This window comes from Hemibagrus wyckioides, linkage group LG06 (genome assembly GCF_019097595.1).
Source record: "Hemibagrus wyckioides isolate EC202008001 linkage group LG06, SWU_Hwy_1.0, whole genome shotgun sequence".
Classification (NCBI taxonomy): Eukaryota; Metazoa; Chordata; class Actinopteri; order Siluriformes; family Bagridae; genus Hemibagrus; species Hemibagrus wyckioides.
Genome location: NC_080715.1, coordinates 7,982,073 through 7,998,746, shown reverse-complemented (window position 1 = coordinate 7,998,746; position 16,674 = coordinate 7,982,073). Strand labels below are relative to the sequence as shown.

The 16,674-nt window shown below is 40.7% G+C and overlaps 1 protein-coding gene across 4 annotated transcripts in view; it reads left to right on the top strand.

Annotated features, from left to right (window-relative positions):
* The window catches only part of cerkl (ceramide kinase-like), a 180,897-nt gene that overhangs the window by 25,613 nt on the left and 138,610 nt on the right, over positions 1-16,674 (top strand). For all 4 annotated transcript variants that reach the window (XM_058391387.1, XM_058391386.1, XM_058391388.1 and 1 more), the window contains exon 3: positions 14,548-14,679. In XM_058391387.1, coding sequence (XP_058247370.1) covers positions 14,548-14,679 — 132 coding nt within the window. The remainder of the gene's footprint in view (positions 1-14,547; positions 14,680-16,674) is intronic.

Here is a 16,674-nt window from a genome sequence, read left to right as displayed (position 1 = left end):
TTTGATATCAATATTTGTCATTTACTTATATTTAAATGACACTTATTTAAATGTATTTCCCTTATTAGGCAAGTTAACAATAGAAATCATAATGGAATACTACAAATAGTGTCTACTTTCATCTATCTGTCTGTCTGTCTGTCTGTCTGTCTGTCTGTCTGTCTGTCTATCTATCTGAGCTCACACACGCTCATGATTGGCTACTTATTAGGATCAACATGGGAGAAAGTAAGTATACTCCTCTCACCCAAACAATGAGCTTTTATTTTTCTTTCCTCTAAAATTAGCATTAATTTATACCCTGACCAGGCATAACATTATGACCACCTGCCTAATATTGTGTTGGACCCGTCATGCACTGTGTATTCTGACACCTTTCTATCAAAACCAGCATTAACTTCTTCAGCAATTTGATCAACAGTAGCTCGTCTGTTGGATCGGATCACACGGGTCAGCCTTCTCTCCCCACGTGCATCAATGAGCCTTGACCGCCCATGACCCTGTCGCTGGTTCACCACTGTTCCTTCCTTGGACCACTTTTGATAGATACTGACCACTGCAGACCGGGAACACCCCACAAGAGCTGCAGTTTTGGAGATGCTCTGATCCAGTCGTCTAGACATCACAATTTGGCCCTTCATCAAACTCGCTCAAATCCTTACGCTTGTCCATTTTTCCTGTTTCTAACATCAACTTTGAGGACTAAATGTTCACTTGCTGCCTAATATATCCCACCCACTAACAGGTGCCATGATCATCAGTGTTACTCACTTCACCTGTCAGTGCTCATAATGTTATGGCGGATCGGTGTAAAGAGCAAATAACAGTAAGATAATGTCTCCTAAAAGGTGTGGTATAAAAGATTGACAACTCCCCTAACATCTTGCAAGGCAGGATTGGAAGCTTGGGTGTAAATATTAGGCATGTAGACATTCTGTATTATCCACGTCTATCAGCATGTACATGCAGTGAGTGCTGCAGTCTTTGTGTGTAATCTCGGTTAATCCCGGTTCACAGAGACTGCCAGCCTAATCTAATCTAATGTAAAGGTTAGACTGAAATATACAGAAATGTGTTTCCATTCTTCTTATTATTATTTTTGCACTATATAAAACAAATTCATCTTAGAATGTCAAACAAACAACCTCAACTAAGATGAATCCGAATGCTTTTTCTGGATCTTTTCTGGATGGAGTGTCTACTCATAAAGCTGCATTAATCCAGTGCTGGTTAATCCCTGCAATTCTGCTCACAATAACAAGCCCACAGTGAGTGATGTAATCACAGATTGGAGTAGCGTTTTTTTAGCGGCAGCATTGCTCATTGGGAATTAAAATAGATTGCCCCAGATCTCACACATTTTGTCCCGGGACGTCGTCTGACACTCCCACATGAGCCGCTGTTTATGAACAGACAGGGACTTTACCCAGCGTGGGTTCCTGGCCCTCTAACGTTGGCTTTGGCAATGATCTGCACTCTGTTCCGATGCCGTGTGAATAGGAAAGCGTGTCCTACATCGCACCACGTGAATTAATTAACATAATGAAAGGGCCGTGCCTCGAGGGGGAGCGGGTTCATTTATTGTAGCGAACGCAGACCCGAAACTACGATTTCTTTTGTGAAATGTTTTACAGTGACTCTTTGCTACCAGGTTATAAGTATGAAATCAGTATTTAAGAAAGATATCACCATACACATTGCTTCCTTTGTTTAAATCTAAATTCTATTTTATTTCTATATAGCACAATTGACATTCTTAACAGTGCAGTTTTATAGAAATACAGATATAAAATTTACAATTCAGAGGCTAGTAGTAGGTCATTCACTACTTTAACCACTGCTGCCTTAGTACTGTGTTGAATCCTGACTGATAGATTCAGTGGATTTTATTAACATGCAAATATGAGCTGTGCTATATATTTTTTTCTCTGAGATAAAAAGAGAGGTTCGATATTGCTGTGTAGCTGATGGGGGCGTCGAGGTCAGGGATTTTAATTAGGGCTACTTTAAAGGATTTTGGTGCATTGCCAGTGCAAAAGTGACTAATAGAGCTTAATATGTATTTTTTTCAGGTAGTATCTGTTGATGAAAGGTGTATGTGAGGGATCTAGTGCACAAAATCATTTTAATGAGGAGATTAGAGACTTTAGTTTGGTCCCTCGAAGGGGAGTAATGCATTCTAATCACTGATCTGATGTAGTTATATTGTCATCTCCCAAGCCAGTTATCAAACGGTCTGTTTTTGCATGAATAGTTTGCCTAATATTTTCAGTTTTATCCCTGGGAAAAACAAAAAATGATAAAGTCATTGCTCCTATAAAGTGATGCTGTGGTTTTATTCCTTGTTATAATAATATATAATACTATAATATTAATAAGAATCTTTATCTTTATATCTTATTATTACTATTATTATTTTTATTATTTTTTTTCCTTCCTATAGTTAAGAGAGCTCTCTTTCCATGCAATTTGGAATGTGACCAATTTAATCAAGACTCCATTTACTGTATGTTCTAATTTTTGAGCGGTCTGATGTAAGGTGTGTGTGTGTGTGTATAAATGCATAAATGCAAAGTTTGCATGAAGCAGACGGATGGAAACTTCTTACGCACTCTCTCTCTCTCTCGTTCTCTCAGTAATGTGGGGGCGCTGCTCTTTAGCCGCAAACCCCGAGTGTCTCTCTGTCCTCTCTTGCCCAGGTGTTGATGAACAGCAGCATGCTGGCATCTCGCACTACATTAGGTTCCCACATTAGCCAACCTGCGCTAATGCATTTCTTGTGCCACATGTCGGCACGCATGACCGCCTGCTGAAAATGATTCCTTGATAGCAGCACTTAATAAAGGATGTTGTTCTCTGCCTGCCCCACACACACACACACACACACTGTATTTTCAACAGCAGGATTATCTCTGTTGATTTACGGCTGTGTCCGAATCGTCGGCGCCGCCTCCCTGCGGATTACAGGCACCCGCTACTTGCTCACCTGTTCCAGCAGTCGCCTGGTTCCTGGCTCAGTGTTTCCCAGGGATCCCTTAATAATGTTGCACAATGGAGGGTGTGTCCCAGCTGACACCAAACACAAAAGGTGTGCCTCCCCCCGAAAGAACCCCACTCCTCCCTTCAACCTTCTCAGCCCGCTTTCATTTTGTTCTCATTCAAGGTGGGCATCACCTCAGCCTGACAAGCCGTGCGATGCAGCCTGACTCGAGCATGAGGACTCGGAGCGGGGCCGCGAAACACCAACGAGAGTGAGAGAAATAGAGAGAAGCCCCAGGACAATAGAAGCACCTGTAGTAAAGGGCAATGCACAAGGCTCTGTCCGATAGCCTCCGATTGAGTGTCCCTAAACCCCCTTTTGAAAGATTAGCAGACGCAAGGTCAATCCGGAGGCCCTGCTAGACCTGGGAACGCCCCCCTCTGGACACATAATGTGCTCATGGTGCTCGTGTCAGAGCGAGTGGTCACACTTCTGCGTCAAGCCGATCTTTATTGTCTCAGAGAGAGAGCAGAATAGTGGAGGTGTAGCGCAAGAGCTCGAGCCGCCGGACCGACGGCCCATTGTGTCCGTGTGTGCGGCTGGCCCCGTAGCGTACGCGCCGCATATAATTGCTTTGAGTTGTTTAACAAGATAATAGAGGGGCCGTTTCGTGTCTTGAAGAGGGAAAGAAAAACTCCTTTGGAACGCGGATGAAAAAAACATGCAGAGCGTTTGACGACGGCCGAGCGGATTACGTTACACATTAACAGCTTTTCCATTAAGTCACCAGCCGTCTCCATGGAGACCCTTTCTCTCGAGACTGTGGAAACGGATGGGTCGCTGCTGTACGTGTGTGTGTGTGTGTGTGTGTGTGTGTGTTGACCTGAGTGCGAGTCGTTCAGGGGAAAAAAAATCTTCTCAGACTTCTCAGTCTTTTAGTGTGTTTACAGGCCAGATGGACGTAACAAGCACACTCACACTCTGCTTTGCGTCTGACTCTAATTAAGGCCGCTAATTAGATGACTTTGTAGGTGTCGGATCAGGCTGAAGCGCATGATCAGACACAAATACTGGAACAATGGGCAAAATATAAATGAATACTCCAGAATTCTCCTAATCCTAATTTATGTGTGATTAACACAGACACTTTTCTCTGTTCCTACACTGAAGAAAAGGAATATATATATATATATATATATATTTAAAAAAATGTTATCTAAAATACCTAACTATGCTTTTAATTTCTAACTATTTTGAAATAGAACAGATAACATTCTGAACACCGTATTGGAAAATAAAATGAAAGAAAATAAAGAAGATGATTTATGTTACATTACATGAACATTACAGACATATCACATGACGTAATATTTTGGGAGCAAAACCAATAGAGATTCAAAATGTGTAGGATGGATGGATGGATGGATAGATAGATAGATACTTTATTGATCCCGAAGGAAATTCCAGATATCCAGCAGATTAAATCAGAATTAATCACAGTTTAAAAAGGAATCGGAGAAATGAAACATTGTGTTATGTATGTCTTCCTCTGTATTTAACCTCCTAAGACCTGAGCTTGCATTTTAGATTTCTTCTACCTATTTGGGGTCAGGAGGAACCAATAAATATAATAACCAGATATTATCTTTGAACATGAAGCCACTTCTTTTGTGTACAACAGGTCCCAGTTACAAAGAATGAAGTATTATGGTGCACACAACCAAAAATGTGATGTCCACGTATGTGGATGCCAGGTTGTAGGAGGATAATTAACTTTTTTATTCAGCAAAAAAAGTACTGCATTTATGATATTGTAAATGCAAAAGCTGTGATAAATTTTAATATAAATAAAACAAATTTATATAGTGGATTTAAAAAACAACAACAATATAATGGATTAAAACTATTTAAAAATATAGTGGGAAAAACAACAATAACTGTTTCATTTACTTATTTTCCAAAAAAAAAAAAACCCATTAAAGCTGACCAAACACACTACAGATGCTGGCATTTTATTGGAAGTTCCGTTTTTTTTGGAGATTTTGTTGAATAAGATGTTGTGACAGAAAACTTTCCACTTGCTCCGAGTAATCCCCTTCACCTGCTTACCCTCCTTATGTTATTTAGGGTCTGGTCTCTATAAATAAAATTATATTGTAGAATATTCTAGATTATTCATTTTATGATAGTTTGATAATTTATGATAATTTAGTGAGCTGAACTGAAAAGAGTGTAGGAAGAGTAATTCATTTAAAATCACTCCCTCTTAATTTTAGAGAACAACTAGGTTACTCGGTGCGGATGAAAGGAAAACGAAGATAATAATTTGATGAACGAGTGAGACCGTCTGTTGCGGTGTTTCTCCGTGGGGCGGACAGATGCTGGGGTTCACTGCGCTGTAGGTAACAGCGCATATCAGTTTCTCCAAGTGCTGGGAGTCTGTGTGTGTGTGTGTGTGTGTGTGTGTGTGTGTGTGTTCCCCTGACTCATTTCTTCTTCTCATCTGTCGCTCCCAGAGGTAGAAGCACTCAGACATAATGGAGGCACAGGACACATGTTGCTTTATTTTAGTCTCACAAAACCGATCAGTAAGACATAAATGCCTCATAGCTTTTATGTGGCACTTTAATTTTTTTCTGCAAAAGATTAAAACTAGTCAGTCCGCTTAAAACATGTTGGGTCTGTGGTTTGTTTGTTTAGTTCTGCTCTAGAAGCAGACGCTTATGGCATGTCTACATGAGCAGACACTCACCCCAAAATATATACACTGCCAGTCAAAACACATCTGCTTATAAAAGATTTCTTCATCTGTACCTTTTTTCCCTACTGGTTTACACGTTAAGAGTGAAGACATTTTAGCTTAGAATTAATTATGCAGAGAAATTCAGAAATGGACAAACCGGACAAATGTATTTGAAATCCTTAACAGGATTCCAGATGTTGGTGTCTTTTCATGATGGAGATCCTCACTGTTTCTCCTAATCCCTAAATGATAAAAAAGAGTGATTTAAAAAATTGTGTACACTATAGTTTAAGTATAAACTACTTATAAAAATATATTTTGAGTCAAAAATAAATATATACAGCTCCATACAGTGTTCCATCTATTGTGTCCAAGTTTTTTGACTGAAAGTGTATTTAGCACACTAATACTAATTTTAATTATTTTTTCCCCCCACAAAATTGCATGAACACGTTCATATTTATGAAGAAATTCAATATAAAAATTCAAAATGTAACGATATTTGTTCACTTAAGCAAATAAACCCAAATATAAAATTTATATTTATCAATACTGAGAAAGCCAGAGGCAACAATGCCGAGGAAAAAAACTCGCTGAAACGATACGAGGAGGAAACATATCGAGGCAGAAAGCCACCTGAAGTAGATATAAGATGATTAATATATATATAATGAATAATTTCCATAAAATGAATTTGAAGAAATGCCCAAATTGAGAAAATGAAACTGCTGTATTACTTCAAGAAACAGGAAAGTCTGAGAATGCCACCGGATGAGTGTTATTGTGTCATAAAATATTACAGCCAATCATGTTCCAGGATGCAAATGCAGGTTAAGTCCAAAGGGTTTACTGGGTATAAGGGTTAATTTGCATATTCATTGACTCGGCATTATTTGCTGAGGATAAACATGTAAGTGTTTCTGTTTTTCACTTGTATAGCAATCACATTAAGCAGTCTATTGCTAATGATTAAAAATTGTCTTTCTAGATTAAGAGAGGTGGGTGTGTGATTATTTAGACACAATGGTAGCTTCCCTCACTTGTTTGATATTTTAGACTAGTTTTTATTTCCCTGATCAATTTCATACAAGTACGATTGCAGATTTTTAAAAATTTTTTTGCCTGAAGTGAAACGTCATCCAGATTAACGCAAATCCTCCAGCTTCGGTTCAATTCAGAATTTGAAAATGACTGTAAATGACTGAAAAGCTTCAGTGTAAGGATTTGGAGAAGCAGGCCAAGTCTCCATCCCGTGTCTCCTCCTCCTGGAGCGTCCCCCCTGTGTGTGATCCCCCTGCTCGAGGGGACAAATCTGGAGACTCCCTGCTGTTAAAGCTCGCTAATGCCAGTCCCTGATTCTTCGCCAGATGCTCCTCTCTTGGCACAGGATCTGAGGAAGCGTCTCGGCGCTCGGCCCGCGTGCGGAGAGGAGCTCCTCCGCTCTTCATCCGCCCGTCTCCTGTATGGCCGCTCGTCGTCGTCCTCCTCCTCCTCTCCGTTGTTCTGACCTTTCCCACACCGAGGCCTCCAGCCTGCGCCGCCACTTGGGGATTTTTCACTGCAAAAATAAGACATCTGTTACTGAGGATTAGCCCGTTTTTCTCCGAGCTCGCTTGTGTGTGCTGGGTTCAGGCAGCAGGGCAGCCTTCAGACCGCTCATGCGCGATATTACAGCACTGGCCGTGTGGCTCTCCTCTTTTTTTCTTTTCCATTAGATCTCTCTCTCTCTATCTCTTTCTTTCTCTGAACATTCAGATATTGGCTCATTTTACAAAAATAAATAAATAAAGAATCTGATTTCTATCTATCTATCTATCTATCTATCTATCTATCTATCTATCTATCTATCTATCTATCTATCTATCTATCTATCTATCTATCCATCCATCCATCTATCTATCTGTAATTCTCCCTCTCTGTTTGTCCATCAGTCTCACTTTCTGTCTTTCTCACTGTCCCTCTCTCTGTTGATCTGTCTGTCTATCCGTCTGTCTCTCTGTCAGTTGTCTGTCTGCCTGTTGCTTTTCCTGTCTTTCTGACTTTCTGTCAGTCTGTGGGCTTTCTGAATATCTGTCTTTCAGTCTCTCTTTCCATCAATCCCTATTGGTCTGTCTCTCTGTCTGTATTTCTGTCTATCACTCTGCATGTCCGTCTGTCTTTTGGCTTCTCTTTCTGTCATCATCTTTTGATCTGTCTGAATGTCTGTCTGTTCGTATTTCTTTCAACTTTCTGCTTATCTGTCTGTGTAACTGTTGTCTTTTTGTCTGTCTGTCTGTCTGAGTGTCTACTTGTGTGTGTCTGTCAGCATACAAGTTTATTTCTATTTGACAGTTTATCTATCTGTTCATTTATCTATCATTTGTTTCTCTATCTGGCTCGCTCTGTCTGTCTGTCTGTCTATAACCCTACTTCTCTATCAGCGTGTCAGGAAGTGCAGATAGACATCGCAACACAGTCCTAATGGTCCTCTTCTACCTCCCCTTCCAAATGTGGTGAGGTGAATGGTGTAAGACGTGTGGTGAACATTCCATGAGGTCTGAGGGAATGGATGATGTGGCCACTCAGCAATTCTGAGGCTTAGCCATGGTCTCTCTCTCTCTCTCTCTTTCTGTGTGTGTGTGTGTGTGCACGCTAATGTGCTGATGTCACCCAGCCCTGCCAAGCATCTGTGTGCATCTGTGTGGAGCTTCTCAAGCTCACCCTGTAGACCAAGCGCTCTGCCACCAGGGAGCTTTTCTCCCATAGTCATCAGTAAATTACCTGAACATGGTGTCGGGTTACACTTCGATCTGTGCAGCTAAACAAAGTCCCGCCGCACTGCCTGGAAAACACACACCAGCCAACCTTCTCTCCCTGTGCTAATGAGAGGGAGAGAGAGAGAGAGTACAGTGGGAAACACTGTCTCAGGAGATACAGTGCAGTCAGAGGGGGACATGAAAATAAAAAAACAGACAGACAGACAGGTAAGTAGATAGATAGATAGATAGATAGATAGATAGATAGATAGATAGATAGATAGATAGATAGATAGATAGATAGATAGATAGATAGATAGATAGATAGAGATAAAGGCAGCTAGTCTGGTAGCACACCTGTAAAATTTATTTTATTTTTGTTTATTTCAGATTCAAGGTTTTCCATCTTTAATGAGATATAGCAACCAGCAAAATTCAAATAGAAGCATTTTAGTGGAAGATTTGTAATAACCTGTGTGCAATAGGGCAGGTGACTGTGCTCAGAATTAACCACACATCTCATTCAGAATTGTTCAAAAGTATTTATTCAACATGGAAGAGATTTTGGTTAACCTGAAATAAAGATCACCTGTTACTGTGGGATTTCTTCACCTTTTGTTCATCTTTTGTGGAAAAGGGATAGATCAGGAGAGAGGAACAAAATGAATTTCCAGAAGAAAATTATGAACAAGTGGAGAAAAAGGGTCACCTCTGTGAATTACCAAGTACAGATCATCCCTCAAATATTGACAAGAGGACATGATCACTTATTAGCGACTCTGCCATAAGGAACATGGCAACATTATTGGAGCTGCAGGAATATCTGGATTCCCCTTCATTTTCACTGGCACATTTTTCTAATCTAGACAGAAGAGATTCTGAAAGTCATCTTGTCCTGCAACTCTACCACCGGCCAATTGGATCCCATCCCTTCCACAATGCTCCAGATCTTCTCCACATTCTTCACTATTACCACCAATGGCATCTATACAATCATGTACCAACTGCAATCAAGAGAGCAATAGTTATTCCCATCCTGAAGAAACCCACTCTGTATCCCTCAGACATCAGAAACTGCTGTTTGATATCACTTCTATCTTTTATTTTCTAAAATCCTTGGATGCAGAGTCTAAAATCAACTGTTTCTCTGTTTCTCACTGAACAACCTTCTAGGTCCTAACCAGTCTGGCTTCAAATGGCACATTCCACAGAGACATTTGTTTCTCACAAAGTAGACACTTGCGAGATTCTCTTGTCCATCCTCATGAGTCTTGGAAATGGCCACCACAATGCAATGGTTTGCTTACTAAATTGGAGGTTGGTCATAGTAGGTGAAACGGAAGGGATCCACATCTGCTCCATGTAGACTCTCCACTGGTGTCCCACACGGCTCAATACTTGGTCCTCCATTGTTCTTGCTCTATAGTTGATCTGTTGTTGAAGTTTGGTTTTCATGCCATTTCTGTACAGAGGATATTCATCCTCTGCTTCACTCCATTAGATACTCATGTTTCTGCTCAGATCTCAGCATGCCTTGCAGACATCTCATACTTCATGGCAACTCATCAGCTGAAGCTTAATCCAAGCAAAACTGTACTGCTCTTCATCCCAGATGATTCATCCTCACACCAGGATTGTTGATCAACTTGCTGATCCCCCCTTCAGTAACTGTATGCAACCTGGATGTCACCATGGCCAATCAGATGTCCTTTTCCTCTCAGACTGCTAATCTGACACACTTGTGTCAATTTCTCTTTTACAAAATCAGAAGGATTCGTTCATTTCTATCCACACCGGCCACTCAGGTGCTTGTTGAGTCCCTTGTCATTTCTAATATGTCATATCATGTCTAACAACAGAGTAGAATAGTATTCTTAGCCTGTGACCTGGTGAACCAGTATCAGGATATATTTTTTATATAGACTTCTTTAAGTCGCTCTGAATAAGTGCATCTGCCAAACGCCATGACTGTGAATATGTTGACTTGCTGTAGTCAAGCCAAGTCAAGAAGGTTTTATTGTCATTTTTGACCACATATAGCTGATGCAGTACACAGTGAAGTGAAACAAACGTTCGTCCAGAACCATAGTGCTATATAAAACACAGAAAAAAGTAAGTTAGCCAAGCCACATAGTGTACAGCCTAGTCTAGCAAACAGTGCAAGACCAGACAAAAAATACAATACACTACAGGATGGATCATATCGCCAACCATTTTAAAGTTTATGTGGACCATAGAAGAGAAAGGATGCCTGTTTTTAAACATATGTACACATATAATATCAATGATCAAGGATTAAGGGTGGAAAAGGTCTTTTTTAACATCATGAAGAACCTATAATCTTTATTCTATTCTATTTATCTACAGTGGATAGATTTGTCTACCCACTATAGATGAATAGATAGACAGGTAGACAGGCTTGCTCTGTATACACTGTATATGAGTTTGTAATGTGAAGTATGACGATTAATCATTACACATTAACTTCTTTGGTTCTTCAGCACTACGTGGCAGATCGTGTCTGATAACATCCTTTGAGCGTAGTGTTTGAATGAGTAGCATTTGTGCCTGTAAAAGGTCAGTCTCTGTGTAATTACACATGTGACTGCAAATGACTGTGTGCTGTTAATCGCCGTGGCCTTTGGTGTGGGGAAAACAGTCCGAAACCCGAGTGCAGGTTCATCGCTGGGATCTGATTCCTCAAAGACGTAGAGCAGCGTTTCCACTACCTCAGGATTATGTACCATAGTAACACCAGGCAGGACACGGGGCAGGAATTACAGCCCATCTTCACACACTCCGCTTTGTTACACCCACACATGCATACACAAAACACAGGAGATGATCATAATATCAGGGATGTCTCAAGGAAACCGAACCGTTGGATCAGCCTTTGAAGCACTTAGTTTTGGGGTAAATGTACTAAAGTAAAATAAAATAGTTTGTTGCAGCTGTATGGAATTATTTTCCTATAATGCAATGATAGGACCATTAAAAGAAGAATTAGATTTTTCAATGATCAACTTTTTAATACTCATTTATTATAAAATTAAGATTCACAGATACACTGATCAGGCATAACATTATGACCACCTGCCTAATATTGTGTTGGTCCTTGTTTTTGCTCCTAAAACAGCCCTGACCCATCCTGCACTGTGTATTCTGACACCTTTCTATCAGAACCAGCATTAACTTCTTCAGCAGTTTGAGCAACAGTAGCTCGTCTGTTGGACCGGATCACACGGGTCAGCCTTCACTACCCACGTGCATCAGTGAGCCTTGACCGCCCATGACCCTGTCGCTGGTTCACCACTGTTCCTTCCTTGGACCACTTTTGATAGATACTGACCACTGCAGACCGGGAACACCCCACAAGAGCTGCAGTTTTGGAGATGCTCTGATCCAGTCAGACATCACAATTTGGCCCTTCGTCAAACTCGCTCAAATCCTTACACTTGTCCATTTTTCCTGCTTCTAACATCAACTTTGAGGACAAAATGTTCACTTGCTGCCTAATATATCCCACCCACTAACAGGTGCCATGATGAGGAGATCATCAGTCTTATTCACTTCACCTGTCAGTAGTCATAATGTTATGCCTGATCGGTATATATGTTCTTATATGTTTTTGCTATGATTTATGAATCATAACTAGACATTTAGGATGGAAACTTGTATACCGATATTAAGAATAAAAGCTTGAAATAATATAGAGTTCACATAATTAACCACAAATGAAGAAAAGTCCTAATCCACTTACCCACTTCGGCTACTACTACTACTAATAATAATAGTAGTGATGATGGTAGTAATAATAATAATAATATAGTCATTTTTTTTTACAGGCAGCTCATGCTTCACTTCACAATATCTGCATAAAAAATCACTTTATTATTAGTTTGTGTTTTCAGCAAGTAAAAAATACACACATAGTTCTCTTAAGAAGAGAGAATAGACATCTTCATATTTACGTCCTCATATTCAGGGAGGCGGGGCCACAACATATAAGGTTCATCAGGAAGTCACACGCATCAGGAAGTCTGTGTGACATCACCGAAGAACTGGCGAAAATTTTGGCCGAGAAAGACTTTCATTACTTACTCCATAAGCCTCAGTAAAAATAGGTCTAAAGCCAACATCAGACACCTTTGCTAATTGATTGTAAATTGAATGTTTGTTTGTTTTTTGCCAGATCCTTCCTTTAGTACTCAATTTGGAACACAGCCCATCACTTTCAGGGCTGTATAAAAGATGCCAAGCCATTAAAAGGTCCTTAAGATCCGATAAAATCAGGTGAAACGATTGTAAATGCTGCACCTCTATTCAGCCAGTGTTTCGAACCGTGACCCTGTGATGTCAGGAGGGTGGATGATAACGAGGGCAGCTTTGAATAGGTTGACGGTGGAAACTTTCGGAGAGGACCAAGCAGGAGCGACTGGGTGGGAGCTTGTGATGCGTGTGTGTGTGTGTGTTTTGAAATTCCATCGATTCCATACACTCCAGGAGGAAAGACCTTCCTGCTCATGATGCAGTAATATACACTCCTCAGAGAGAGAGAGAGAGAGAGAGAGAGAAGATGAGTGATATTTGTCTTGATAAAAAAATGAACAGAAAAACAGTTTTAACAGAGATAACAGAGAGAGCATGTGTATGTGAGCATGCATCGTGTGTGTGTGTGTGTGTACAAGCCCAAAGGGTGTCTTTATTCATGACTTCCCCATGAATCCTGGCAGAGGTTCAAGCGCCGTGAACAACAGCGGCAGTTGTGACCTTTCCACTCCGAGTGGGGTGAACTTGCACCGTGTCTGAGCACAAAAGCTCCATTCAGCAGGAAGGATGATCATTATAGAGCTCTGAGCTCTTACACACACGCACACACACACACACACACACGCACACACACACTGACAGATGTGAGCTCCTCTACACTGGAGAAGCACAGAGCTTTTAAATCAATACCCATGGGGATCACATTTACGCTACCACTCATTCATTCCCTCTTTCTCACCCTCGCTCCGTCTCTCGCTCTCTCTCCTCCTCTCTCACTTGCTCCCTCCGTCTCAGTAGATTTCCATCTCTGAATTCCCACTCGCTGCTGTTTATCAGTAAACAATACACTTACGAAGAACGATGAGATGATGAAGAAGAAGGAGAAGATGAGGAGGACGTACAACGGGGAAGTTTACAGAACGACAAAAATATCAAGGAGCAGAAAGTAAGGATGAAAAGATGAAGATGAAGTTGATGAAGAAGGTGAAGACAAAGTGACAGTTAGATGTCATTTAGTCACATGTTTAGTGCTCACTCGATGTCTCATTTCATGGGTTTCATACAAATTTGGAGCTTCGACTGTGACACATCATCCCTCAAATCTCAGGATATACGTTTTTTATTAATATTATTATTTGTGGGTTGAAATCAGGGTCAACTGAATCAGGTGTCTTCTCTCTGTCTTTCTGTATCTCTCTCCCTGTCACTGCATGTCTCTTTCTTTCTCTTTCTCTGTCTGTCTGTCCCTCTCTGTCTCTTTCGCTCTCTGTTTCTCTATCTGTCCGTGTGCCCCCATCTCTCTCTCTCTCTCTCTCTCTCTCTCTCTCTGTCTCTCTGTTTCTCTCTCTCTCTCTCTGTCACTATGTCTGTCTCTTTTTTTCTCTGTCTGTCTGTCCCTATCTGTGTCTCTCATTCTCTCTCTCTCTCTCTCTCTCTCTCTCTGTTTTTTATTCTATCCACTAGACCTCTCTTTCTCTTTTACACTCCAGCATTATGTATTATATTGAGACTTTTATTACTGTTGTCATACATGGCTGTGTTCAACTGAATGCTGTGTGTTTTCTCTCTCTCTCTCTCTCTCTCTCTCTCTCTCCCATGTCACTGTCTGTCTGTCTCTCTCTTTCTCTGTCTGTCTGACTGCCTGTCTGTATTTCTCTTTCTCTGTCTGTCTGACTGCCTGTCTGTCTGTATTTCTGTCTGTCTGTCTGTCTGTCTGTCTGTCTGTCTGTCTGTCTGTCTGTCCCTCTCTGTCTCTTTCTGTCTCTGTGTCTGTCTGTGCCCTCTCTCTCTCTCTCTCTCTCTCTCTCATCTTGTTACAGGTTTTAAGCATCGTCCCAAGTCTCTGAAGGTCTTTGTGAACCCGATAAGCCATAAGAAAGATGCGTACCAAATCTACAAGGACCGGGTAGCTCCACTGTTTAAGCTCGCCGATGTACAGACTGACGTCACTGGTATGAGACACAAACACACACACACACACACACACTCACACACGTTTTTTTTACCTTCCAAAATGCTTAATTTGTTCCTTACATGAAGCTACACACTCACACACACTTGAAGCCCATCAGTGTCAGTGCATTAGAATGGCAGGTGTTAGGTTGTTTACACCATGGCTATTTATACAGTTTTCCTGCCTCATATCTGAATAATATAAATATAACAAACTTTTCGTATGTTTGCTAACTTTCTAGTCCTCCCCTCTGTTACTATGGTTACATCCCGGGTGCATTCTCTCGCGCTGCTCTTGTCACTTTCAATTAAAACACACAGCTTCCCTACACTCTAGCCTATAAATGATTATATAGCCACATTATTCATTTTTAGCTTGATGTAATGACAAAGCTGATAGTGAAGCGGGTTCAGACTCCTAACCTAAAGCATTATGTCCTATCAGGAACATTTGACTTAAAAAAATACACTTATATCTTGGACCAGCTCTACATTATAATCTAATAACAGCCAAAAAAAATGGTACTTTCCATTGCTGCGACATAAATATAACTGATGATGATGTGTACATGAGCTCAGGACCACTGTATTGTATATTTTGAATGATACACATTATTTATGTTTATTAAGGCGACTGATCATAAAGCAGAACGTTTCGGTCCGGCACATATGGACCTCTGTGTCCTGTGGTTGCAGCATGACATCATGGTGTTTAGGGGATTGTACCCCCCCTTAGGGTATTACTGGTGACTGAGGTACACTAATGTCTGCCCTCAGGCCAATGTTCTACCACATTGTTCACCCTTCAGTGTACACACACACACACACACACACTGTGTCCTGTTCCATTAGCAACATCTCAGGGCAAATCGATATTTTGGGCATAAGAATGCCACGGCTGAATGTTGATTCATAATCTGAGGTTGCACATTAAAAGTAAATAAATAAATCACATCCTTTAAATATGAACCGAAAGATATGTCAGGTAATTTTTACTTTTTTGTTTTTTAAGCATAAATAAAGCACTAGCTGAAAGCAGACACGTTAAGTGTGAATATTAAAACGCTGGGGCAAACAAACTAGAGATATGAGCAATTTAATGTAATAAAGGTATACTTCAGCCAAAAGATGTTTAAAAAATGCTCACCTCTTTAGGGGCAGGGGCCTTTCTGTGTGGAGTTTGCATGTTCTCCCCGTACCTGTGTGGGTTTACTCCGGGTACTCCGGTTTCCTCCCACAGTCTAAAACCATTGATTGGTAATTCTAAATTGCCCATAGGAATGAGTGTGAGTGTGTGTGTGGTTTTCTGTCTATATGTGGCCCTGCATTGGACTGGTGACCTGTCCAGGGTGTACCCCTGCCTTTTGCCCAGTGTGTGCTGGGATCCTGCTCCAGCATATCCCTGTGACCCTAATTAGGATAAAGTGGGTATAGAAGATATCATAGAACATTACTAAAAAGCGTTGGTAAACTCATACCAAAGGTTATGACCCTTTATAAATGACATGGCTTGAATCGATTCTTAAAGACTTGACTGTAAAGTAGTCATCAGGTGTATGTGAGCAATTTACATGTGCAGAGTGAAAATATATCTTTTTGATATAGATGAACAACCAAGGTTAACAGAAATGAATCTGAAGCTAAGCTAATCTAACACTTGACTACTCAGCCAAACCAAATCTTACCTTACTAAACTAATCCTGACCAATGTAGTCAAGTGCACCAAATCTAACCTGAACCCAGACTTGTTCAACCAAACCTACCCTGGTCTAACCGAACAGAACTAAACAAACCTAATCTAGGCCAAGTCAACTCCACCTTATCCAAACCAATGCAATCTGATCTAAGCCAAATCAGCTCTGTCAAATCTAACCCAAGCTAAACCTAACCTGGTGAAACTGAACAAACCTAATCTATGCCAAGTCAACTCCACCTTATCCAAACCAATGCAATCTGATCTAAGCCAAATCAGCTCTGTCAAATCTAACCTAACC